The 25,993-nt window shown below is 37.5% G+C and overlaps 1 protein-coding gene across 2 annotated transcripts in view; it reads right to left on the bottom strand.

Moving 5' to 3' along the window:
* Positions 1–14,283: 14,283 nt before the first annotated feature.
* LOC150097966 (uncharacterized) overlaps positions 14,284–25,993 on the bottom strand; it is a 490,509-nt gene continuing 478,799 nt past the window's right edge. Inside the window, exon 15 of one of the 2 annotated variants that reach the window (XM_090406015.1) lies at positions 14,284–16,544. In XM_090406015.1, coding sequence (XP_090262141.1) covers positions 15,190–16,544 — 1,355 coding nt within the window. In that variant the 3' untranslated portion in view covers positions 14,284–15,189. The remainder of the gene's footprint in view (positions 16,545–25,993) is intronic. The other variant, XM_090406016.1, reaches the window with a different exon arrangement.

Raw genomic sequence — 25,993 nt, 5'->3', positions numbered from 1 at the left:
AGTATCTTCTAACAACAAATAGTCAAGTATCACAGAGGAATCTAATGAAATTTACTGTACACTTTGGTTTACTATCAAAAAAAAAAAAAAAAAGAAACAGGTGAAAAACAACATAACATCAAATGATGCCACTAGCAAAATCCTCATTTGTAATGTGAAAGAAGTTGCATTCATGACACACTATAAAATAAAACTTTACATCATGTTATATGGTTTGACAAAAGCTGCAAAACAGAAGTCTCCCAGGAATAGATGGGCTTCACAGGCATCAGAGCTATTCCATTCCAGAGAGATCCATATAGAAAAATCTTATACCTCATTAAGAATCTAATAAGCATTGTCAAATACAATGAAAGCATGGGAAACACCAGATAAAGAAAAGCCTCTGGCCATATTGAGCAACACTGCTCATTCAACTGGCTAAAAGCTTATAGTTTTAGCCCTGACATCACTCAAGCCATTCGAATATTATATTCTAATAATACTCACTTTTGCATAAAGGGAAACAACAAACTCACCTAACCATACAACAGAGGAATAAAACAAGGCTGTCCACTTCCTGGTCCTCTCTACATAACTGTTATAACTTTTCATGTGTAGAGAATTATGATTCTCAGCCTATATTAATTAACCATATTAGCTGGTGTTGCTGCTAATTCATGAATTGGATGGCAATGCTGTTTCCTGCTCAGTCAAGAGTTGATTTTTTTCATTTCAGCTTAAGTTAACTCTCTCTGTATGTATGAAATTACCTACATAACGAACATTTTGTCCTGAAACTTGCTTCTGATTCCTTTGTCACTGCAAGTAATATTCATACCATGTAACTATATATATATATATAAAAGTAAAGAAATATGTAACATATAATTCCGTTGTATAAGGCCTTGATCAGACCTCACATGGATTACTGTGTACAGATTTGGTCCCCTGTTTTTCATGGTAATGAGGAAATATTAGAAAGTCTAGAGAAGACTAAGTAAGGTGATAACTTGTCTTTGGGATGGGATATGAAGACAGATTGAGGGAATACAATTTGCAAAGCCTTATGAAGTAGGAGGAGAGGGGATGTGATTGAGACATTTAAGTTGGTAAGGGGTTGTTATGGGTGAGTGAGGAAGAAATTGTCCACAGAATGCAAGGGGGGGGGGGAGAAGAACAAGGGAATATACCTGGAAGCTGTATAAGGAGGGTGTGATTAGGGGCATAAGGAGCAGGTTCTTTGCATGGAGAGTGGTTGATGAGTGGAATACATTGTGAATTTGGATACAATGAATGAATTTAAAGCATAGTTTGATGGGCTTTGTCAGTAACTGTGTGTACCTCCTGTAGTGAGTGTTTTGACTCCATGGAGGTATGCTGTTAATACTAATAATAACAATGCCCAAAAATTTTTGAATGTAAGACTTATTTTAATATAAAAAAATCTCTCTCAATCACATACACTTTCTTTTCGAAGTTATGACTGACATGAATAAGGGTAATAACTACTTACACAGCATGTATGTAGTTGAAGCAACACATGGAATATGGGTGTTGGGTTTAATAACATCATCTCATAATTTGATAACAGAAATTGTCCCTATGATGCCACCAATTCAGGATATTGATCATGTAGTTTTGATGTGAGAGGCGGCTAGGTAGGAGCAAGCATCATGGAACAAAAGAGATGTGTGGAATTACAGAGTAGGAGACTGAGGAAACAGACGACCTGCCCTAGCTTAGATCTGCTGAAAGGGAAAAATCACCAATGCCTGAGATTTGGTCCAAAATCAGTGATTTTTAGCAATGTCAGATTGTATTCCTAAGGTTAGGAAGATACATCAAGTAAGAGTGAAATGGATGAATCATTGAATTATGCAGGAGCTTCTGAGTAGGAAGGGGATGATTATGGAGAAGATCATGTTAAAAACAGAATACTCCTCAGTAGCATGAAAAGTAGTATAAGGCACAAGCTAATGTAATGACAAAGGAGAAATTGGCATATGAAAGGCAACTGGCTGAAGCAGAAAAGCAAAAACCTAGAGAATTCTAGTGATGTGGATAACAGAAGAAAGAGTGAATATGGAGACTGACTCTGGATGTAACACAGGCACAGGCCATGACTGCAGAAGATATAGTGAAAATATTCAGTGAGTATTTTCTTAGTGTATTTCATGTTGTGTGTGTGGGGAGGGGACTCTTGAATAAAAATAGGAAAGAAGGCAGAAGACTGACAGTTCAGGAATGCAAAGTGTTTAGAATTTTTCCTACGCTTGATGTTAATAAGCCTTTGGGACTGGATGGTGTGTCATCACCTAATTTAAATGTTCAATGAGTATTATGTTAGTGTATTATTATTATTATTCAACAAGACCTCACGGAGTCAAAGACTCATCTGGGAGGTCCTTTTATCACACACACACATCTCATCATACCGTGTCTTAAACACACTCAAACTCCTTGCAGACACCACACTTTCAGGCAAGGCATTCCAATCATTCACAACTGCACGAAAAAAACCTGCCTCTCACTCCCCTACTCATACCCTCTTTATACAGTTTCCAGGGATGACCTCTGGTTCTACCCTGATCTCCCACTATTCTCTGTAGAACTTCTCCACCATTGATCTTATAATAACCCCTTACCAACTTGTAGGTCTCTATCATATCTCCCCTCTTCCTTCTCTCCACCAGACTCTGCAAATTACATCTTCTCAATCTTTCCTCATACTCAACATTCCAGAGGTCGGAAACTACCTTAGTCAGTCGCCTTTGGACCCTTTCCAACATCTCTTCATCCTTCTGAAAACCCGGTGACCAAATCTCGGCACAATAGTCCATGTGTGGCCTAATCAAAGCCTTATACAATGGAACAAGAATCTCCCTACTACACGTCAGTGTCCTCCGCATCATTCCCAGAATATTTCGTGTTGAGGAGGGGGGGTAGAAGCAATGTTGAATAACAACAGGAAGGACAGATAACACAATTCAAGAATGGGAACTGTGTAAATATGAAGTAACCTTAATGTTATTATTATTATTAACATTTGACATCCATGGAATCAGAGACACATCGTGGGAGGTAGGTACACACACAATGCTCATGCAACCGTGCCTTAAACTGATTCAATGTGTCTATACCCATAACACACTCAGGCAATGCATTCCACTTACCATCCACTCTCCATGCAAAGAACTTACTTCTCACTCCTCTGCTCACACCCTCCTTATACAGTTTCCAGTGATGACCTCTTGTCCAAGCCTCTTCTCCCATTCTATGAAAAATCTCCTCCATGTCGACAGGATAACAACCCCTGATTAGCTTATATGTCTCAATCATATCCCCCCCCCCTCCTCCTATTCAGGAGGTTCTGAAACTTACATTCTCTCAATCTGTCCTCATACTCCACATTCCAAAGACCATTGACGACCTTTCTGAATCTTCTCTGAATCCTTTCCAACCTATCCTCATCACCATGAAAACCAGCTGACCAAATCTGTGCACAATAATCTGTATGAGGCCTGATCAAGGCCTTGTACGATGGCATCATAACCTCTCTATTTCTGCATGTCAGGGTCCTCTGCATCATTGCCATTATCTGATGTGACATTTTTATAACTTGTGCAATGTGGCCCTGAATTTCAGGTCTTTGTCCACCATCATTCCTAGATCTCTCATCTCGTCTAATTCCATTAAAGTTTAACCACCAAGTGTATACTTTGCATCCCATCATTGCTTACCAAATCTCAAAACCTTACACTTTGCAACATTAAACTGACAGTGCCACTTACCTGCCCATTCATGCGATCTAATCAAGTCTTGTAAGACCATAACATCCGCTTGACTCTGTATTGCACTCTCCAGTTTTGCATCATCGGCAAACAGCTGCATATCACTAGTTAAACCCATTCCAATATTATTAACATACAAATCGAACAACAATGGCCCCAAAACTGACCCCAGTGTCACACTATTAGTGACCTTTTTCTTGGGATACCGCACCCCCATATACAACTTTCTGATACGACAGCCAGTCACTGATCCAACTCAGAAGTCTGTTATCCAATTCCATCTGTTTCAATTTATATAAGTCCTAGATGAGTCTTTGACTCCATGGAGTCTTGGAGTAATAATAATAATAAGAGCGTGTCGTGTTGCAGTCTATCAAAAGCCTTTGTAAAATCTAAGTACACCACCGTATAAGCATCTCCCCTATGCAAGGTATATATATCACTTTGTTATAGTACATAAGTAAGTCAATTACAAATGATCTACCCTTAACAACCCATGCTGATAACCACAGAGAATACTGCTGTTATCAACTCATTTCTGTATCCTACTTCTCACCAATCTCTCCAGTACCTTCACCGCAACTCCAGATATAGAGATTGGCCTACAATTCGAAGCTACAGCCTTCTCACCACCTTTATGCAGTGGAACAATTTTACCCTCCTTCCACTCCCTTGGAACCTGTGCTGTTGTCAGACTTTTATTAAACAGGCATGCCAATGCTACTGCCAATTCCCTTAAGATGCATGATGATATGTCATCAAATCCTATGCCTAACTGACATCAATCTTATTTATTTCCTCAAATACCCCCTGTTCACTCACAATTAAGCCTTCCCCTCCTATGTCCTCTACACTTAAGTTCCTTATGATTCCACCCTGATCAGGATGAAACACACTTATAAATTGATCACCGAATACCTCAGCAATATCTTCTGCAGCAGTTACCATTCTGCCACTTTTATTCATTAACTTAATCTTACCATGATCATTCTTCCTTCTACTTGCCACATATCTAAAAAACTCTAGTTTTTCTTTTATTGATTTGCCAATTTCTACCCATACTCTACTTTTGTTTTCCTTACTAACTGAGTCGCTCTCCTGACTTGTTTTTTATACTCTTCATGTGGCTGATTATTACTATTATTCATCTTGTACTTCCTCTAAAGTACTTTCTTTTTCCAGATTTCATGCTTAAGCTCCAGATTCATCCATTTTACACCTACCTTATTCAGCCTTTTGACATATTCACATATCGATACTGTTATGTATTTCTTTGTTAGTTCCCATGCAGCATTTATTTCATTACCGCTCAACTTCTTGTTTCATGTTATAGCTCTAAGCTGTCTCCTAAGCTTGCCATAATCACCAGCCTCATAATTAATAAGACTGTGGAAATAGATGGAATATAACCACATATATTAAGGAACTATGCAAAAGAGCTAGCAGTGCTCTTTAACTGTTTCAACAAGAGTCTAGAAACAGTAACAGAAGAGTGGAAAGAAGGAAATAAACACTGCTGCAGCTCAAGGGAGAATTTAAGTCGGTAGTGCCCAACCATAAACCAGTGTGTGTATATCATATGCAGTAGTGAAGGTATTATTATTATTATTATATACCACCCCGAGACCTCATGGAGTTAAAGACTCATCTAGGAGGTCCTTTGCAGACACCACATTCTCAGGCAAGGCATTCCAATCATTCACAACTCTGCATGAAAAAAACCTGCCTCTCACTCCCCTACTCACACCCTCTTTATACAGTTTCCAGGGATGACCTCTGGTTCTCCCCTGATCTCCCACTATTCTCTGTAAAACTTCTCCAGCATTGATCCTATAACAACCCCTTACCAACTTGTAGGTCTCTATCATATCTCCCCTCTTTCTCCTGTCCACTAGACTCTGCAAATTACATCTTCTCAATCTTTCCTCATACTCAACATTCCAGAGGTCAGAAACTACCTTAGTTAGTCTCCTTTGGACCCTTTCCAACATCTCTTCATCCTTCTGAAAACCCCGGTGACCTAATCTGGGCACAATAGTCCATGTGTGGCCTAATCAAAGCCTTATACAACGGAACAAGAATCTCCCTACTTCTACACGTCAGTGTCCTCCACATCATTCCCAGAAGCCTTTGTGTTGTCTTCACAATTTTGGTGATGTGTCCCCTAAATTTTAGATCCTTATCCACTATCACCCCCAGATCTGTTATTTCCTCTACCTCCAAGAGAGAGTATTAGAGAGAGCCTGGTTAGAAATAGAATACAACCCTGGATTGATGGAAATGAAAATATTCTGAGAGCACAGCATTGGTTTGGTAAGGGGAGATCTTACGTCAGTAACCTGGTGTTACATTTTATAATACAGTGAACAAATGTTTGGATATAGACGATGCTTATATAGTGATTTTTCTGGATTTTGTTAGAGCATATGATACAGAGCCATATAACTAACTACTGCTGAAATTCAGTAGATGGGAATGGATAGTCAGTTGGTAGCTTGGAATCATCAGTAATAGGAACCAGAGAATTATGAATAGGAATGCAGTAGGTGACAAATAGAATAAGCATCCAAATATTCTGTTCCGTGACCACTATTGTTTAATTTATATGTGGGTGATATACTTTGAGGTTTGAGAGGAGATATTCAGTTGTTTATATATATATGTCTGTGCATGCGTATGTGACTCTCATGTATAAGAGGCTACAAGACATATGGCAAATAAATGCTGTGCGCACACACACACACACACACGCACACACACACACACACACACACACACACACACACACACACACACACACACACACACACACACACACACACACACACACACACACCTTTTCATCAGTAAACGTTTGCTGATGATGTTAAATTAGTATGAGACAAGGTCAAGAAGCTCTTGATTTCATGGTGTTACAAAAGGATTTGAATTATGCTGGTAAAGGCAGCAGAAAGGGGTTTTCAGTTCAACATGTGTGAAAGTCATAAGGGGAAAAGTCATATAATTTGAGCAAAGAAGAGGGAACAAGGTGTGTTATGAGTTTTAAAAGAGGTATACCGTGAGTAGACATATCGATACAAAATTATTAGTTATCTTACTCCAGCTACTTAGGTGGCGCTTTTTGGAATTGTCAGTTATTGTTTAATTTGAGCTTAATATGTACTGAAGATGCCTGTGACACACAGGCAAAAATTATACTATTAAATAATCTTTGTATGTGAGTTTTCCATTATTAATTTTGTATCAAGGTGTATTATATTGGAGGCTTTGTTCCAGGAAGGTTGTCTGGAAAAATGCTGGTATCATTATTATTATCAAACCTCCATGGAGTGAAGAGACTCATTGTTGGAGGTCCTGTTTTCACACGTACAGCTCATTATTTACTGACTTAAATGCATTCACTGTTTCTGCACTCACCACACTTTCAGGCAATGCATTTACATGACCCACCACTCTCCATGCAAAAAATCTACTCCTCATCCCATTTACCACACCCTCCTTATACAGATTCCAGGGAGGGCCTCTTGTTCTCTCCTGTCTCCACCCATTCTATGAAAAACCAGATGCACATCAATCATGTAATTATCCCTTACTAATTTTTATGTAATGATCATGTCGCCCTTCTCCTTCTATCCAATAGGCTCTGAAGTTTGCATTCTCTCAATATGCCATCATGCTCCACATTCCAGAAACCAACTTAGTCAACTGTCTCTGAACCCTCTCCAACAACTCATCATCCTTCTGAAAACCAGGCGACCAAATCTGCACACAGTAATCCATATGTGGCCTGATCAAAGCCTTGTACAATGGAATCATAACATCCTACTTCTACATGCTGGTGTCTGCCACATCATTGCCATAATCAGCTGTATTGTTCTGACAGTTTGAGCAGAATGTCCTGAAATTTCAAGTCCCTATCCACCATCACCTCCTCTAAGATATAAATATACTACTGTGTATGCCCTCTCCTTGTCCAATGTATTTATCACCTTGTTATAATAAATAAGCAGACTGCTAAAATATGCCTGTCCTTTAACAAACCTATGCTATCCATCAAAGAGAATTCTGCTGCTGTTGATCTAGTTTTGAAACCTGATCCTCATTAGTTTCTCTAATACCTTGACCACAACTCCAGGCAAACAGATTGCCTTATAATTCAAAGCCTTGGTTTTATCACCCCCTTTAAAATAGAACAATTTTGTCCTCTTTCCACTCTTTCTCTTTTGGAACTTAGGCAAATCTAAGGCACATATTAAAAAGGCAAGTTAAAGCTGTTGCTTATTCCCTGGAACATTCCATCAAGGCATGTGGTGATGAAACATCAAGTCCCATGGTCTTATTGACATTTAGTTTACTCAATTCCTCATATACCTACTGCTTGCTCACCATCAGTAGTTCCTCTTCACTTCCCACTGCTCTTAAGTTCTGCATTATGTTACATTCACAAGGATGGGATACTTTAATGAACTTCTCATTTAACATTACTATATCCTTATCTGTGTTTATCATTCTCTCATTATCACTGACCAACATCATCCTCCCATAATCATTCTTCTTTCAACTGGCCACATAAAAAAAAAGAAAAAAATCCTTGGATTTCTTTTAGCCTCATATGCAAATTGCTGCTCATACTACACTTTTGCTACCCTTACTAAGTTAGTCAACTTCCTTGCTTCCTTTCTGTGCTCCTCATGTAACTGATTATTGCCACTCATCTTGTATTGCCTCTACAATGTCTTTTCCTTCCAGACTGCATGCCTTACCTCTTCAGTTATACATTTTACACCTACCTTATATAATATCCAGAGTTTTGGAATACACTCAGTCACTGCCTCTGACAGATAGATTTGAGTAGGGACCAAGCAGCAGTGATTTTCTTCCCATCCATTCCTCATTCTATAATATCACTGCAAGCCACCTGCTGAGCATGTCATGATCACCCACCTTATAATTTCACATATAATCCTTTCTCACAAAAGTCCTAATGTGGCTGGCCACCACCCAATGATCATTTCATGGGCACTTTAACCAAATGGAGGAAGATTTGACACTTCATTTACAATATTTTCTGATGAGATAATCAAATCCAAGATCATTGACCCTCCTGTAGACTCTGTTATGTACTGAGTAAGATAGCTGTTCTTCCAAATACTCAAGAAATTCATTCTCTTTAGTTCCAGATGCTGTCTTTTCATTCCAGTCTATGCTGCTCGGAAAGACGTGAATGGGCAAGGTGCATTGTGCCATATAATGAGCCACATGTTTGTAGCTAGTATAAACTGGAGGAATATGATGCTCCCAAGTCAATGCAACTGTGTCCAGGTGAAATGGCTGTAAGAAGGTAACTGACGGAGTCTGAAAGAGGCATTGTGATGGGATGTCATGTTACAGGCCTATCTGTTCAGCAAATTTTTGACAAATTGGGCCTTCCCTGGTTAACAATCATTCATACTATAATGAGATGGAAGCGTAGGGAGTCAAATGCAAGAGCTATCCACAGTGGAAGACTTGCCACACTCACTGAATGTGACCGCAGGGTGCTATGAAGGATAATATGTGAAAACCACCATTTGTCTATCTACACATTGAATGCAGAGTTCTGGGGCATTAACAGGAACATGAATCTGCACAAGAACATTCAGAGCAGAAGAGGCCCACAACATGGGTTTCCATGGTAGGATTGCAATATGCAAGCCCCACATTGCGTGAACCAACATGCACTGTCGTCTTCAGTGGTGCAAAGAGAATGCACAGTGGGACATGGAAGCTTAAAAAGCTGCACTATGGAGCGATGAATCACGTTATGCCCCCTACAGAGCAGATGGATGTGTGTGGGTGTGGTGGATGCCCAGTGGAGTCGCTTATGAGATGCATAACCTCAACTATGAAATTCAGAAGTAAGGTATGATAGTGTAGTCCTGTTTTTTCTGGTTTGGCCTCGGACCTCTGTTTGTGGTGCCACAAACATTGAACACCGAGAGGTATAGAAATACAATTTTATTAATACAGACCAGTTTACAATAAAAACATTTATTCAAACCTACCAGTTTTGCCAGCAAACTGTCTGGCTTTTTCAAGGCATTACGGAGATATGAAAGTTAGTAAATGCAAATTAAAAGGAACATAAAAAACGTTGTAAACCAAACTAGTATCTATGGTTACACGTTTCGCGTGACAGAGATGACTTATTGTTCTTATTCATTATCACGCATGCATGTTTGTTGTAGACTTGTAATATGATTACTGGCTAGCTGTAGTTCGGATTAATTGAGAGAGAGGATCAAGTTTTTCCACGAACTGTTTAGAATCACACCCTGATTTCTGTTGAGGTTTCTGCCAGTTATTAGTACTATTGTGGCTTCCTTAAATACACGATGCCTGTAGTCATCATCGAGATATGGCATGGAGCTGTTTTGCCAATCTATCGTGTGGTTAGACGTGTAGAAATGATGTGCTAAGCCGGAAGAGATGCTTCTGTTGTGGTTTACATCACCAAGTCAATTTCTTATCAAATAGCAAGAATACTAAGAGCCCACAACATCAGAGTGGTCTTCAAACCAACCACCAACATCAGACAAGTTTTAGGATCTCCAAAAGATAAAGTTCCGTTCTACAAATATCCAGGAGTATATTACATTCCCTGCTCCTGTGGTCTTGCCTACATCGGACAAAACTCACCAAGTTTAGAAATTAGACAAAAAGAACATGTTGGTGATGTAAACCACAACAGAAGCATCTCTTCTGGCTTAGCACATCATTTCTGCACGTCTAACCACACGATAGATTGGCAAAACAGCTCCATGCCATATCTCGATGACGACTACAGGCATCGTGTATTTAAGGAAGCCACAATAGTACTAATAACTGGCAGAAACCTCAACAGAAATCAGGGTGTGATTCTAAACAGTTCGTGGAAAAACTTGATCCTCTCTCAATCAATCCGAACTACAGCTAGCCAGTAATCATATTACAAGTCTACAACAAACACGCATGCGTGATAATGAATAAGAACAATAAGTCATCTCTGTCACGCGAAACGTGTAACCATAGATACTAGTTTGGTTTACAACGTTTTTTATGTTCCTTTTAATTTGCATTTACTAACTTTCATATCTCCGTAATGCCTTGAAAAACTGGTAGGTTTGAATAAATGTTTTTATTGTAAACTGGTCTGTATTAATAAAATTGTATTTCTATTATAAAACGACCAAAAATGTATAATTTAAATAGTTTAATTTCACCGAGAGGTATCTGAACATTCTGGACAATGCAATGCCTCCTACTTTGTGTCATTTCTACAGAATTGACAGTTGTCTCTTTCAGCAAGATAATGCACCATGTCATAAGGCTGCTGCTGTAATTGCATGGTTTGTGGAATGACCATCATCACGCTTGACTGGTCTCCACAGAGCTCAGATCTGAACCATATCAAACATCTGTGGAGCATCAGGTAAGGTCAAGGGACATCTGCCTCCCAACAGTCCAAGACTTCATTACATGCCTACAGGAAGAATGGTCCAAAATTCTCATTGATCACTATTGTATGCTTGTGGAAAGTATGTTCTGTAGGATTGCTGCGGTTGGACCTCTTATCGCAGCATACAGAACATACTTTCCACAAGCATACGATAGTGATCAATGAGAATTTTGGACCATTCTTCTTGTAGGCATGTAATGAAGTCCTGGACTGTTGGGAGGCAGATGTCCCTTGACCTTACCTGATGCTCCACAGATGTTTGATACGGTTCAGATCTGAGCTCCATGGAGACCAGTCAAGTGTGATGACGATCATTCCACAAACCATGCAATTACAGCAGCAGCCTTATGACATGGTGCATTATCTTGATGAAAGAGACAACTGTCCCAATTCCGTAGAAATGCCATGATGGGCATTTCTACGAACAGGCATGATGGGCATTATGCCTGTTCGTTCCTCATACTATGGTGTCCATTAACTTCTTTCCAAGCAGTGTATATTAACATAATTGAAATTACCCATAATGATTGCCTTTTTCTTATTAGCCAGACCAATCTACCTAAACATTTCCTTCTCACCAATTTCCACATTACTAAGTCTATAACAACATCCTATTAAACATTTCATCTTCTTCACCTCCATTTCACACTATATTGCTTCAAAACTATTCTCACTATTTGGTCCTTGTTTGACCATGTCTCACTTATTTCTACAATTTTTGGGTGAAAGAATTCTATTACTGATACAATTTCATTCCCCTTGTTTCAAATATGTCTAACAATTGCAAACATATACACCAGTTCATTCCTGTTTTTATAATGTCTCATTGACCCCACTTCTCAGATATAACTCCTCCATACTCCCCTCTGGCAATTCCTCTTTATTATCAGTGATATTACACCTCCTAATTCTGCCTTAATCCTTTCTTGCATGCTCATACATCCATTCATGAAACCATCACTGCACTTCTCATGCAGCGCCTCCCTGTTCATCGTGACTCCTCCTGTTTCCCTGTCCATTTTGTGTTCCATCTCTCTTGTTCTCTTCACTCACCTCTCCATCTGCAAACTCTCCTGCTCTTCCAACACTTTTTCTTCCCCAGGTCTTCCATTCACTTCAGTCATTACTTTCTTCTGAAGTAACAGTTTCTTCAACCGACTCACACCAAATCCATTTAAATAGAGCCCATCTCTTTTATATAACTCTATCAGTCCCTCAAATTCATCCCACATATTTACAAAATGAACTCCTTTCTCCTCACACAACTCTGCTGGCATACCATTCATAATTTTTGCTCTCCTTCTCAAGTTATCATACCTAGGCAACATGCTGACTATGTTACCCATCATACTGTTATCTTTCACTCTCCTTAATAGCCTCCTGACATCTATCCTTACATTCTCTTTCTTACCTATCAAATCATTTGTGCCAACTACAACTACCAACTCTTTTTCTTGCATACTCCTTTTATATAATGCTTCAATCACTTTGCTCATTCTACCTCCAGGAAAACAAATCTTGTACACCTTTTCACTCACGACACCTCTAAGCATCATATCACTATACAGGGCCACTCTCAAATCATTCAATATTTCTTTCCAAGAATTATGCAAAGACTCCTGTCAAGTAGAGATAAATAAGGAGGTGACAGTTCCACTGTATAAAACACTAATCAGGCTACATTTGGGTGCACAGATCTAGTCAATAAGAAAACATTAGAGATAATGCAGAGGCAAACTAATTAAGATGTTTACAGGACTGTAATGTTGAGTGTGAGGAGAGATTAAGTGAATTTGTTTGCAGATCTTGGTAGTAGATAGGAGGAGAAGGGGTGATATGATAGAGACATATAAGTTGGTGAGAGGGAGATTTTTTGCATTGCAAGTGGTGAATGAATAAATGAATGCACTATCAGAGTGGTTATGAATGCCATAACACTGAATGTTTTGAAGGCTGCTACAATAGGTATTGTGGTAGGTGAGTGTTTGGCTTCCTACAATGAATCTTCTGACTCCATGAAGACCTAGAAAAAAAAAAATTATAATTATAATAATGAATATGCCATGTCATTACTGGATTTTGCTAAGGCATAAGACAGAATACCTTATGGAGGTGCTGGGCAGTTTATTACATAAAGTATCCGGGCTATGTGATCTACTACACCGATTTCCATGATATTCTTCTATAGGGTGAGGACAGCCTATTGAACTTCACTACTAACAAAGGACACTCCTATTTTCTATTCCACAAAAAATTCTGTTTCCCTCTCTTATCTTCAATAATATCCAGATCTTCAGACAAAATCATATCCTTTTATTCTTGGAATAAAATTTACCTCCAGCATTTCACAGAACCACATCACATCAATAATTTCCTCACTGGCTTCCCAAAAAACTTGATGTCCTATTCTGTTGAAGACATCACTTCTCACCTGACCAGCTACTAATCTGTACAAATCCCATTTTTGTCTTCATTTTCACATTCTTAACAAATTCACTTCAACTTTATTTATATGTTTTATATCTTTATGTCTTTTCTATAAGTATTTCCATGGGGACTGTTTTGCTGAATATCACTCCATTATTATTATTTTTTTCCATTTTCCTCTAAGCCTATAATAACACTGGTAACAGCTGCTCAACATTCATTCACAACCTATCTTCAAATTCAGTGAACTTATTTTTCCTCCTTGTCCTACCATCAACCTATATTTTCATAAAGAGTTTTCTCTCACCAAGTGTTCCTGAAATACTGCCTTCAGATATTCAAAAGGAATATGAGAAGTTTTTTTGTTCTTAATTCCTTCACATACACATAGTACTAATATAGATTCTGTAATTTCTGATGTTTAAGATATAAAAAAGTACAATTAGCAAAAACTTGAAAGTGTATTCCAGAAACAGCCACAAGTGATTTTCAAATATAATTAATAAAGACAATACTTGCAATGAAAATATTTTAAAATAAAAATAATAATTCAAGATTTCATAAGAAAATTTCAATTTGTGGTAAATATTCTACAAGTAATCTTCATAAACTTATGAACCACTTTAATACTGATACAACAACAACAAAAAAAGGAATTAAAATTAAACTTTAAATGCTTTCAACAAGTTGTAATAAAATTTCAAATATATTTTAATTAACAACAAATAAATTAAATAACGAAAATGTAACAGATAATTCCAAGTTGGCTAAATTTCACTTTGTATATAACATACACAATTTCAAAATTAGGACCATGTTCTAGGATTCTTCATCAAATTGACTAGAGCACATAATAAACATTTTCAATGAGTTTACAAAAACTCATAAACAGACATATACACTTCACCAGGCAAAAAACACATATGCTGAGAAAGATTAAATCAGTTAGAATCACTAAAACACTATAATGCATTCACTTGGCTAATCCTTTCTGAAAACATGTCCTTTTATAGAATTTAAAAAAAGAAAATTTCTGCAAGTACATGGCAGCTTCATAGCACCAACTATTCAAGCATATTCCAACAGCAAAGTATAAACAATGCAACTGCTCACACTTATCTCAAAAGATAACAAATAAGAGAAGTGTGGATTCCCATATTCAAGCTTTTATTTGTTGAATATGAAAATCTAAACAACATCCCTTACAAAATTACATACTTTTTCCATATCACAATTACTCACATGACAGTCTTTTTAACATTAACATTTTTACTATGAACTAGAACATAAAATCACAGACACAGAGAATTATTTCTATACAGAACAGCTCAGCATATGATAAATTAAAATTTTAAAATAAATACATTTTGTACTTTACAAAATTATTTTTGTAAATAATAAAGCCAAGTAAATATTAATCATATAAATTCTATAACAAAAGACTACAAATTTCACTTCAAAATAGCTACTTATTTATTTATGTACAAATTGTATACTACATCATGCGTTAAGTTAAGCATCTGATTCAGATGGCATCTCATCTTCACCCCAGCTTACATCTATATTTGTTGAGTCTGTCATCAGCATTCCCTGGCTTGATGTTTCAAGCGAAGGTGTATCTGCAGCAATATGACTACTTGTCTTGATCCTAATATTCTCTGGTGAAGAAGAAGTATCTCTTGATTCCTCATTATCATCAAGAACAATATCTTTAAAGTTTCGTGCTTGATTTTGAGGGACTTCAAGAAATATATCCTCAGTGGCAACTTGAGAAACAGACACTTCGTCTTGTACCATTGCTTCTCCAGCTAAACTACGTGGGGAAGAAACACAAAAGTGTTCATCAGGAAATCCACCAATATCTCCACAGCTTGATTTATCACTACCACCTTGGCTTTTTAAGCTGTATGAAGAATCTGCTGAAGAACTGCTATGATTCATTATAGCAGGCATAGGCACTGACCATGAACTTTCATCAGATGAATATAAGCTGCTTTGCAATGAAAGAGAAATGCTACAACTTTCTTGAGGATCTAATTCAGAAATATATGCAATAATATTTTCTTTACTTTCAGGAAGAAGAATTCCTTCTGGAATTTGAGTTAGACTTTTATTGCAAGATTCACCAACGTTACAGTTTGTTTCTACTTTATATTTACATATCTGGTTCTCGTCTAATATCTCAGGAGATTTTCTGAAGCTGTTCAGTTTATTTTCATTTTCTTGGTTATTAGTTTTTTTTAATCTTTCCAGATGGATATTTGGGCTGTTTTCTTCTGGAACGTTACATGACACATGGTCATTGTGCAAAATAATTCCATTCTCATCCTTTTTTCTTAACTTGTGACCTTTTAATCTTTCATGATCAATGAACAGTTGCTTCAAAACATCAGCATTCTGGTTGTGCAATTCCTTGCTTTTCATACTGTGTTTAGCTTTTATGCTACCTAGATTGAATAATTTATTTGTCTGTTCATGCAAACTTTGATCTGATTCAAAGCTATCCTTACTTGAAAAGACATCCTTGTGTTCTTTCAAAATACTTTTTTGATGTGATACCCTCTTTGATAAAGTTTTCTTTGTTTTTGATAAAGTCCTTTCTGAAGAAGAACGATTTCTTCGGGGAGGTGAATCAAATAAAGAATTAAAGGATGCATACCAAGAGGCTGAAAATGATGAACTTCTTTCAGATTTTCTACTAACTGATGACAAAGGTGGCATAGAAGCTGACATAATATTTGAACTATAGTCAGAAACATTTTCATCTGCATTTTCATTAAATAGCACAGGTAAGGAACTTCTGGCCATAAAAGGTGATGATGTAAGTGATTCATGACTTGTTAATCTGCCATGAAGTTCAGGAGATGCTGAAAATTAAAATAATTTTATTAGCAAAAGTTGGTGTAAAACTGTTAACAGACCTGCACTGCTGTATAAAACAGTGTGTGATTTGATAGGGATCACTTACAAAAACAAAACACTTATCAAGCTGTGATAATGTGACAAATAACACTATACAGTTATATTTTAATGCTTGATATTTATTAAATGTAGGCCTGTGTAGCTCAGTGGAAGTGGCATTTGCATCTAACTAGGCTGCCTAAAGATAGACAGGTTCAAGTCTAGTTGGCGACTAGAGGAACTTTAAGCCTTTCATTGGCCAGTTCCTGAGTTAATCAATCTCTGGCAGAGGCAAATGGTTTTTTTGTCTTGTTTCTGTAAACTCAAGAAAATTGACCTAAAATCCTCACTATATCAGACAATAACATATCCTGTTAGGTACCAAGAAACGGAAGCATGTTTGCCAGTCTTTTCATCAGTTGCCACTTATGATTAGTGATAGTATTCGGCCAGATATCTCTGATTGGCTACTGGTGGAGAATGAACTGGCCATCAGTGGCGAATTCTCCATGCTTGCTGCGCAAGCTCATTAATTGAGAAAGAAGTAATATTTATTTTTAATAAATGCATGCATTTATAAGCATTCCATTTAGGCTTTTATTTTTGTAGACAGAAGCCATTTTAAGCTTGCACGGCAATAATTGAGCTTTGCATTGTGTACTGAAGGCTGATGCTAGTCAAGCTATCTTGGCTTGGCTTGCTCGGTTGTGGGAACATCCGGGTCCTCACTTCAGCACTGCGATTTCATGCGTGCGCATAGCCATTTCCGCTCCCTCCACGTCATATCACCCTGTTGCTTAAACACGGACCATATGAAGTCAAAGTAGCTCTAGCCAGTGAGCTTCAGCCAGCCTTTACAAGTGTGCATGTTGCTTGGGAAAAATAAGTTACAACCAACTTTTTATGACGATGTTATTGACCAGTTCATAAAGAAGAACCGTAGGGTAGAATTTGTATTCAAGTAGCTAAATTGAAAAAGATAGAATATCATTTGTAAAATAAATGTTGTATTTGTATGATTAAATGTACATAAATTTCTAAATACAGGTAACCCTCTTATATCGCAGTACTTATACAACGTGGTTTCGATATAACGCGGTCTAAAATTGTAGTAACCCTTGTTGAACGCGGTACTTATACAACACGGTTCCGATAAAAGCACGGTCTACAAATTGTAGTAACCCTTATCTTTTCATATGTTTTTCGCTGTACAACTTAAAAATCAAATCTTATCGTCGTTAAATTTGTGTCTTCCTGTATCCTGCATGTAATTATAAGTAGCAAATTTATATTAGGGGAAATACCCTTTAGCATGCATATACCTCAATTGTTTTGAAGTAGATGGGGAGAAAATGGAAGCAGTTAACAATTTTGTGTTCCTAGGATCCCCGAATTGATAAAAATGGTTATTGTACCGAAGACGTTAGAAGATTATTACTTGGAAAAAAAGCAATGACAAATTTAAGCAAGATCTTTAAAGATAAAGATATTAGCCTCACAACAAAAATCAGAATCGTGAAAACAATGGTATTCCCTGTGGTGCTGTATGGATGTGAAAGTTGGACCCTGAGAAAGCGTGAAAGAAGGAAGATAGATGCATTTGAATTATGGGTTTGGAGATGCTTACTAAGAATGCCATGGACTGCAAAGCAAACCAATAAATTAGTGATAGACAGAATAAAGCCAGATTGCTCCCATGAAGCTATGATCATCAAGCAAAAATTGTCATACTTCGAACATATTATGTGAGCAAATGTCAGTCTGGAGAAGATGATGATGCTTGCTAAAGTTGATGGAAGCAGGAGAAGAGGAAAACCAAGAATTAGATGGGTGGATGGAGTTAAAGATGCAACTGGAGTGTGCTTGGAGGTTCTGAAAGACATGGTCAGGGACAGATCAGAATGGAGAGCGTATGTTGTGGAGTTGCCAGGAGTCGGAAACGACTTGACGGATCATAATACACACCTCAGTTGTTTACTGTATAAAACGTTCATTGTTGAAAATTGTCCTCGTTTCTGCCAGAAAAATTCATTAAAAATCATAATTGTGTTATATATAATACAATATGTAATGCTTGCTTTTTTGTGTAAAAAATTATTTTTAGTAATGGCCACAAACTGCAACGAAAGGGAAAAACCAACATTGAAAACAAAATTAATTTCTCTCGAAGAAAAATATTCAAAATACTGGATCGGTTGAAAAATAGAGAAAAACCAGGAGTTTTTGCAGGGACTTTGAATTTAAATGAATCAACAATTCGAATAATCGAACAAAATGAACATAACATTCGAGAAAGTGTTTATTGCTTGGTCAATGATAAGTACCAAGTGCATTGCTCGTGTACGCGATATTCTAATGGAAAAATGGAGAAATCTCTATTGATTTTGATAGAAGATTGCACCTCAAAAGAAAATTCCTATGGATGGAAATCTTATTAAACAAAAAACTCTCAAAGTTTATAAACATTTATAGTGCAGACCAGGTATTCAATGTGGATGAATCCGGGTTATATAGGAAAAAAGTGCAAAAACACACCTATATTTTGAAAAATGAAAGATCAGCTCCTGGATTCAAAGTTTCCAAAGACAGAATTACTCTACTGTTTTGTAGTAATGCATCAGGTGATTACATGACAAAAACCAGTGTTTATTAACCAATCCTCAAATCCTCATGCTATGAAAGATTAAAATATGCACTCTTTTATTTTGCCTAAAACATTTATGCATTATGTGCAATGAAGTTTAAGTACAATTTGTAATTTTTATACTTTTATACTATGTATTTGTTTCATAGTTTATATGTTTTCTTAACTTACACAAATTATCTGAATTAAATAAAAATATATTTTTTGTTGGATATATCATTGTTGTTTATATAATTTAAAAAAAAAAAACGATTTTGGAACATAACCCTACTTTTTTCTATGTGATCTGAGACTCGCATAACGCGATTTATATAACGCGGCATTTCTGCGGAACCTAACTTCTGCGTTATACGAGGGTTACCTGTACATAGTTTTAAATGTCAGTAATTTATTATTCTGCTAATCAGACTTCAATCACACCTCTCATTCCCTGAATGATAACAAGAGCAAGTGTGAATTTCAAGACCAGCATTCGCCCCTGCTGGCCATTCAGTCTAAAAAGCTAAATATGGTTAAAAGGCCTTGCCTACCCCTATAAGGAAATAAAAGGCATTAGACGATTTGATTTTTCTATTTATCAAATGTGATGAAAAGAAATTTGAATGTATCAAAAAGTTTATAATATATCTTGTCTGTATATACAGTCTGATCTTATTGCACTTGTATGGGATAAGGAAAACCTTAAATACTTTGTATAGAAAGGTTTAGGTGTCACTGATTGTTCATAATAATGCTTTAGTTTATAAACAACACTAAAGAGAGAAAAAAATACATTTATTAAATTCACTAATATTTTGCTGGTTTTCAATCCAACATCATTAGAGCACAATTATAACTGTGACAGGCACACAGCACTAAAATAAGTAGCTACACGTTTAGCTAGTTTGTAGGTGCGTGAGTCTATACCATCTACAATTGGGTGTAGAGGTACATCTTCTTTATGGATTTATGGAAGTCCATAAATACGGGGGAGGAGGGTCTAGAACTGTAGGGTTTCGGTTTGTTGGTCACATCTGCTGGCCAGGAAGTGACATTTTTTTACCAGCCTACAGATGGTTGTGATCTGTGTGTAGGTGGGGTCATAATTTAGTTGGCAGTAGGTGGATCAGTCTTTAAGAAGAGTGATCAGTTTTTTACTATAACTTGTATATAAATTAAAGATGCCAAGAAATTATATTCTTGGTTTAATCCTTTATCCAAGTGTAAGCATAGTTTGATGCTGAAGTATTTTCAGGGCAGAGGAGCTCGTATATGGAAGCTAATGACTTCACATCACTTGCTTTAGTATCCCATAATGCAAAGCACATATCCTTACGAACATGTATAATGCTATGCATTATAGGAAGGGTCACTACTCAGACTGGTTTCGACCTTTATTGAGGTCTCATCAATGGGAGCCAGACCCAGAGGTGATACCAATGCAGAAGTCATATTTTCATATACGAGTAGCCAAAAGGTGTCACACCTTATTATTAAAATTCTCTGGATTAAAGATATTGTTGGAAGTTTTCCATTCTGCATTACTTCAACCTTGGTATCATCTCAGGGTCTAGCTCCCACTGATGAGATCTCAATAAAGGCCGAAACCGGTCTGTGTGCAATGGCAAGGTTTTGGCCACAGCTGAATGTGTTGATGGCATCTGCATTGAAGGTTGTAGTGGATAGGTTAACCATGTTGTTTTCAGGAGGGGTCTTGGAGATATTAGTAAATTTTTTTGTTAGGTTTCTGAACTTTTTGATTTGCTGACTTTTTTACTTTTGTGAATTCCTTGGAAGCCAATGCATTCAAGACATCTAAGAGGATATCGTTCAAAAGTTAGCATATTCAGCACAGTGGAGAGCTTCAGCCAGTAAGTGTAGTTACGTCAGCATTTCTACTAATGTCTTTTAACATGTGTAGCAAAGTCACGTTTTATGTGTACATATCATCCTTCATATAACTCTACAGAGAAATATCTAAGAATTAGTTGGAACTATGAGGTTGGTAAATATTTGGTAATTTTTTACCAAACAATCTAATGGGATCATTAATGGGTTAGCAGCTTGCAGCTGAACCAACTCCATTTTCTTGTGGAAGAGCCTATTGCTACAAATGAAGGCAAGTTCACCAGGGCCCATTCAGTAGAGCCAGAGCAAAGTCCTGGTGGAACCAAAAATGTGTCAAAGTAGTTAAAGAAAATAATTCAACTTACTGCATATGGCTCGCATCAAGACTCCAGCTTCATCTTCTAACTATACCAAAGCACGCAACACATGTAAATCAGTCATCAGTAGATCCAAATCCAATTTCATAATGGCCACCAGCAGATAACTCACTCCTGTCCAAATGGAAATCGTGCCTTCTGGTTGCCTGCTAAGACTGTTGGAAGAAACTTCTGCTTTCCTACAACATTTCCACCTCTGTCTCATCCTGATCTGTCTATCTATGTTCACTAGGCATCCACAGATGCCGTATGGTCACTCTGATGCTCGGTGATGTGCCTCACTAGGCCTCGCCATGTAGTCCTGTTATTTGCTTTTCTGGAGACTTCAGCTCTCTGAAGATTAGTCGCTCCACACACACCATCCATCCATATTGATGGTCTACCCCTTCCTCTTTTTCCAGGAACTTTACCTTCTATTACTGTTCTGAGAAGTCCTTCTTCCATCCTTTCAATGTGTCCAAAATATTTTAACTTTCTTTTGTCAATATCCTTAAGGAGCCTTAAAGTTCTACTGATCTTTTCTAACACCCATTCATTTGTATTCCTTTCAGTGTATGATATCCTCAACAGTCCTCTGTAGCACCACATCTCAAAAGCAAATATCCTTTTCTTATCTGACTTCTTTAGGCTCTAAGTCTCACATGCATAAGTCACTGTTGGCAAAACAACTGCATCCAAAATCCTCAACTTTGTTCCCATGGAGATAGATCCATATTTTCAGTTTTAGACAAGTCTCTGACTGTTGTTTTAGCCATTCCTAACCTCCTTCTGACGTTTTCTGAACAGCAATTCTTCACATTAATAATGGATCCCAGGTACTCAAACTTGCTGACTTCCTCAATTCTTTCTCCATTAAGGTACACTTGTTTCTCAAGAGCTTTTCTGTTTGTTTTTTCTTTGAGAACCATGATTTTTGTCTTGCTAGGATTGAGTTGAAGTCCTCTGTTATTACTGATCTTGTTAACTTTGTCAAGAATTAGTCCTAGTTCTTCCATGTCATTACAAAGGAGTACTGTATCATCAGCATACCTTAGATTACTGATCAATCTACCTCCTATCCTAATTTCTGTTCTGAGCTCATCCATAGCTTCATGCATTATGTCCTCTGCATATATACTAAACAAGTGAGGAGAAAGTAAACATCCTTGCTTCCTTTTCCAATGTTAAGAACAGGTATAGGATTGACTGATTGGCTTCAGGTTGGAAAAGGAGTTAGGCAGGGATGTTTACTTTCTCCTCACTTGTTTAGTATATATACAGAGGACATCATGCATGGATGCAAGGATGTTTACTTTCTCCTCACTTGTTTAGTATATATATATATACAGGGTGTTCGGGATAAATTTGACAGTTTCGTAAGGAAAAAGAAAATCTTCTTTGTATCTATTAAATTTAATGAATTGACAAAAAAACATTACAGGCAGAGTTAATTACAATACTATCAACAAGATTTACTCAAAATAACCACCATTAGCATCGATCACAGCTTCAATTCTGCTTCGGAACCTCGAACAAGCTGATGCTACAGTCTCCCTGGGAAGGGCCGCAAAAACTGTTTTAATTTTATCCATTAACTGGGCTTTTGTATTACTGGAAGTGCGATTGGTGTCTTTTTCAACTGCGCCCCATACAAAATAATCCATGGGGTTAAGGTCTGGGGAGTTTGGAGGCCAAACATTTGGACTGGTGAAGTTGTAGAAATTTTCAGACAACCATTTTTGACTTTTCCCAGAGGTGTGGCAAGGGGCCGAATCCTGCTGCCATACATACGGCCTACCATTGGCTACCCTTGTTATCCAGGGCTTGACTACAGTTAGCAACTCCACGAACAAAGCCCGAATTCCAATGCCAGGGTTCTTCAACACCTGTTCCTGCAGATTTGCGAGGAATTCTGCTGTACGAACGCAATCAGATCGTCTGCTAGGGATCTTTCTTCTTGCTACATCTTCGTAGTCACCATTGCAAGTCTCTAGTTCATGCCTGATTGTTTTTACTGTATTCAGAGAGCATTGGGCAGCAGTCGTAATATCCTTATTTTGATGGCGGGCACGAATCATCATGATACAAGTTATTCTCTTCCATGATTCAGGTGGGTTCCAGCTATCCATCCTTTCTGACATCTTGTATATGAATGAAGAAGGGTCCAAACTTTTAAATGAAGAGAAGTGTGTGTTAATACATGTAACTTACGGAAAAATATAATTAATTATAAATATGTCAAATTTATCCCGAACACCCTGTATATATATATGGAGGACATCAAGTTGGCTATCAACCTGATAGTGTGTTGAGGAAAACCCATTCTTTTCATTACTTCTCATAGTTTCACATGCTGAACACAGTCAAAAGCTTTAGAGTAGTCTAAGAAGCACATTACCAGAGGGAGTCTAAATTCTTTATAGTTTTCTATGATCTGTCTAAGGCAATGATCTGATCTCTGGTGCCCTTACCTTTCCTAAAATCTGCCTGTTTCCTTGAATATCTCTGCCTCAACTTTGGCCTCAATCCTATTTAGCATGATCTTCAATAAAATTTTGCTTGCATGAGATATTAAACTAATAGTTCTATAGTTCTTGTACACTTTCATCTCCTTTCTTATGTAGTGGTATGAAAAAAAGACTTCTTCCAGTCTCTAGGCCATGATCCTGTCTCCCATATCCATGATCCATATCTTTCCATCTGTTGTAATCAATCTATGAAATGCTCTTATACCTCCATCCCCTGTGGCCTTAATTAACTCTGCTGGGATTTCATCTGCACCTAGTGCCTTATTGCTGTTAAGCTGCTTAACTGCTCTTTCAACTTCATGCCTAAGTGGAGGAGGTTCCAAATCAAATTTTTCCTGGTGAGAGGGCTCCTCCACATTTTCTTTATCCACTCTACTGTACAGTTTCTCACAGTATTCTTTCCATCTGTTTTTGATTTTCAGATGTTTGATTTTCTTCTGTTAGTAATTCTCCATTCTGTCTTTGATGACATTCAATTTGGGCTTAAACTTTTGCTTTAAGTCATGAACTAAATAATACATCCTATTATAACTAAGCCTCCTCATCTGGAACTCTATCTCTTCACATTTATTAGTATAGAATTTTTCCTTGTCCTGCTTGATGGCTCTTCTAACTTCTCTATGTAATCTCTTATATTCTTCAGTCCCTGTGTCTCTTTGTTTTTCCAACCCGCCTTCTTTTGATTAGTTCCCATGTTGAATCTGATATCCATGGGTCTCTTGGTCTTCTTATTGGTCTGAGATACTTCTTGGCTGTATCCTGTATTATCACCTTTACTCCTTCCCAAAGTATTTCTGGTGAGTTCTCCTCATTGGTCTCTAGAAAATCATTCAGCCGAGTTGATGTTTCTTCTGTGAATCCGCTGGGAATTACTCTAACATCCAATCTAGTGGAATGTGCCTGACTTGGAAGTTTTCAGAGTCTTAGTCTTACTTTGGCTCTTACTAGCTGATGGTCTGTACCACAATCTGCTCCAGGACAAGTGTGCACATCAGAGATGCTTGTCTTCCACTGCTGGAGAGCCAGGATGTAATCAATCTGGTGCCTTGACCAATCAATGTTAGATATCCAAGTATAGATCCATCGTAGGTGTTTCTGGAAGCAGGTATTGGTAATAACTAATCTGTTAGCATGGCCAAATTCCAACAGTCTTTCGCCACAGGTGCATTCATCTAGACCAAACATGCCACACTCTGGCCTAATTCTCATACTCTTTCCCACTTTTGCATTTAAGTTCCCTAAGATGTAAAGTATGTCTCTCCTTGGTAGGCAGTCCAAAATAGTTTGTAAGTTTTCATAGAATTCTTCATTCTCTTCTTCAGGCCTATCCATGTGTGGTGCATAAACTACCACGATTGATACATTGGAGGGCTGAACTTTAAGTCTAATAGAAAGTATCCTATCATTAATGGGATTATAACCAAGAAGGCTTCTTGCCTGAGCTGTCTTCAGTATCACAGCTATCCCATGATGTTTTAAGTCACCACCTGAGTAAATAACTAGCTTACCATCCTGTCTTTTGAAGTGACCTTCACCATTCCATCTGGTCTCTGTAATTCTCAGGATGTCAATTTCATACCTATCCATCTCTTTACAGACAATCTTAAGAGTACCCATCTGTACACCCCAAACTTCTTATGCCTTCTCTGATATTTGTCTCTGATTGTTCTCTGTGAGTCATGGAAGATGGCTCCCTCTCTTTGAGCTTCACAAGCAATGCTAGAGTGCCTCAAGGTTCTGACCTATCACCTACTCTCTTTCTCCTGTACATAAATGACCTACTTGCAATAACCTCTCCACTCATCCTACTCATTTGACAAACCATGCAGCACTCTGACATAACAGGCTACAAGATCATCTACAACTAATGCTTTAAACATTGATCTACATACTATCCTCCTATGGGGCGAGGGCAACCTTGTTATGTTCAATGCCACCAATTCATAGTCTTGCCTTTCTCACACAAAAGAGATCCCAGCTCACCTACCCTTATCCTCAGTAATACTAGACAAGATCAGATCTTTTTGCCTGGACTAACATTTACATCCAGTCTTTCCTGA

This window comes from Typopeltis vanoorti, chromosome 16, assembly GCF_054136105.1.
Source record: "Typopeltis vanoorti isolate ZY-2024b chromosome 16, IOZ_Tvanoo_1.0, whole genome shotgun sequence".
Lineage (NCBI taxonomy): Eukaryota > Metazoa > Arthropoda > Arachnida > Uropygi > Thelyphonidae > Typopeltis > Typopeltis vanoorti.
Note: the sequence above shows the minus strand (reverse complement) of the source record. Positions and strands in the feature narration are given on the sequence as shown.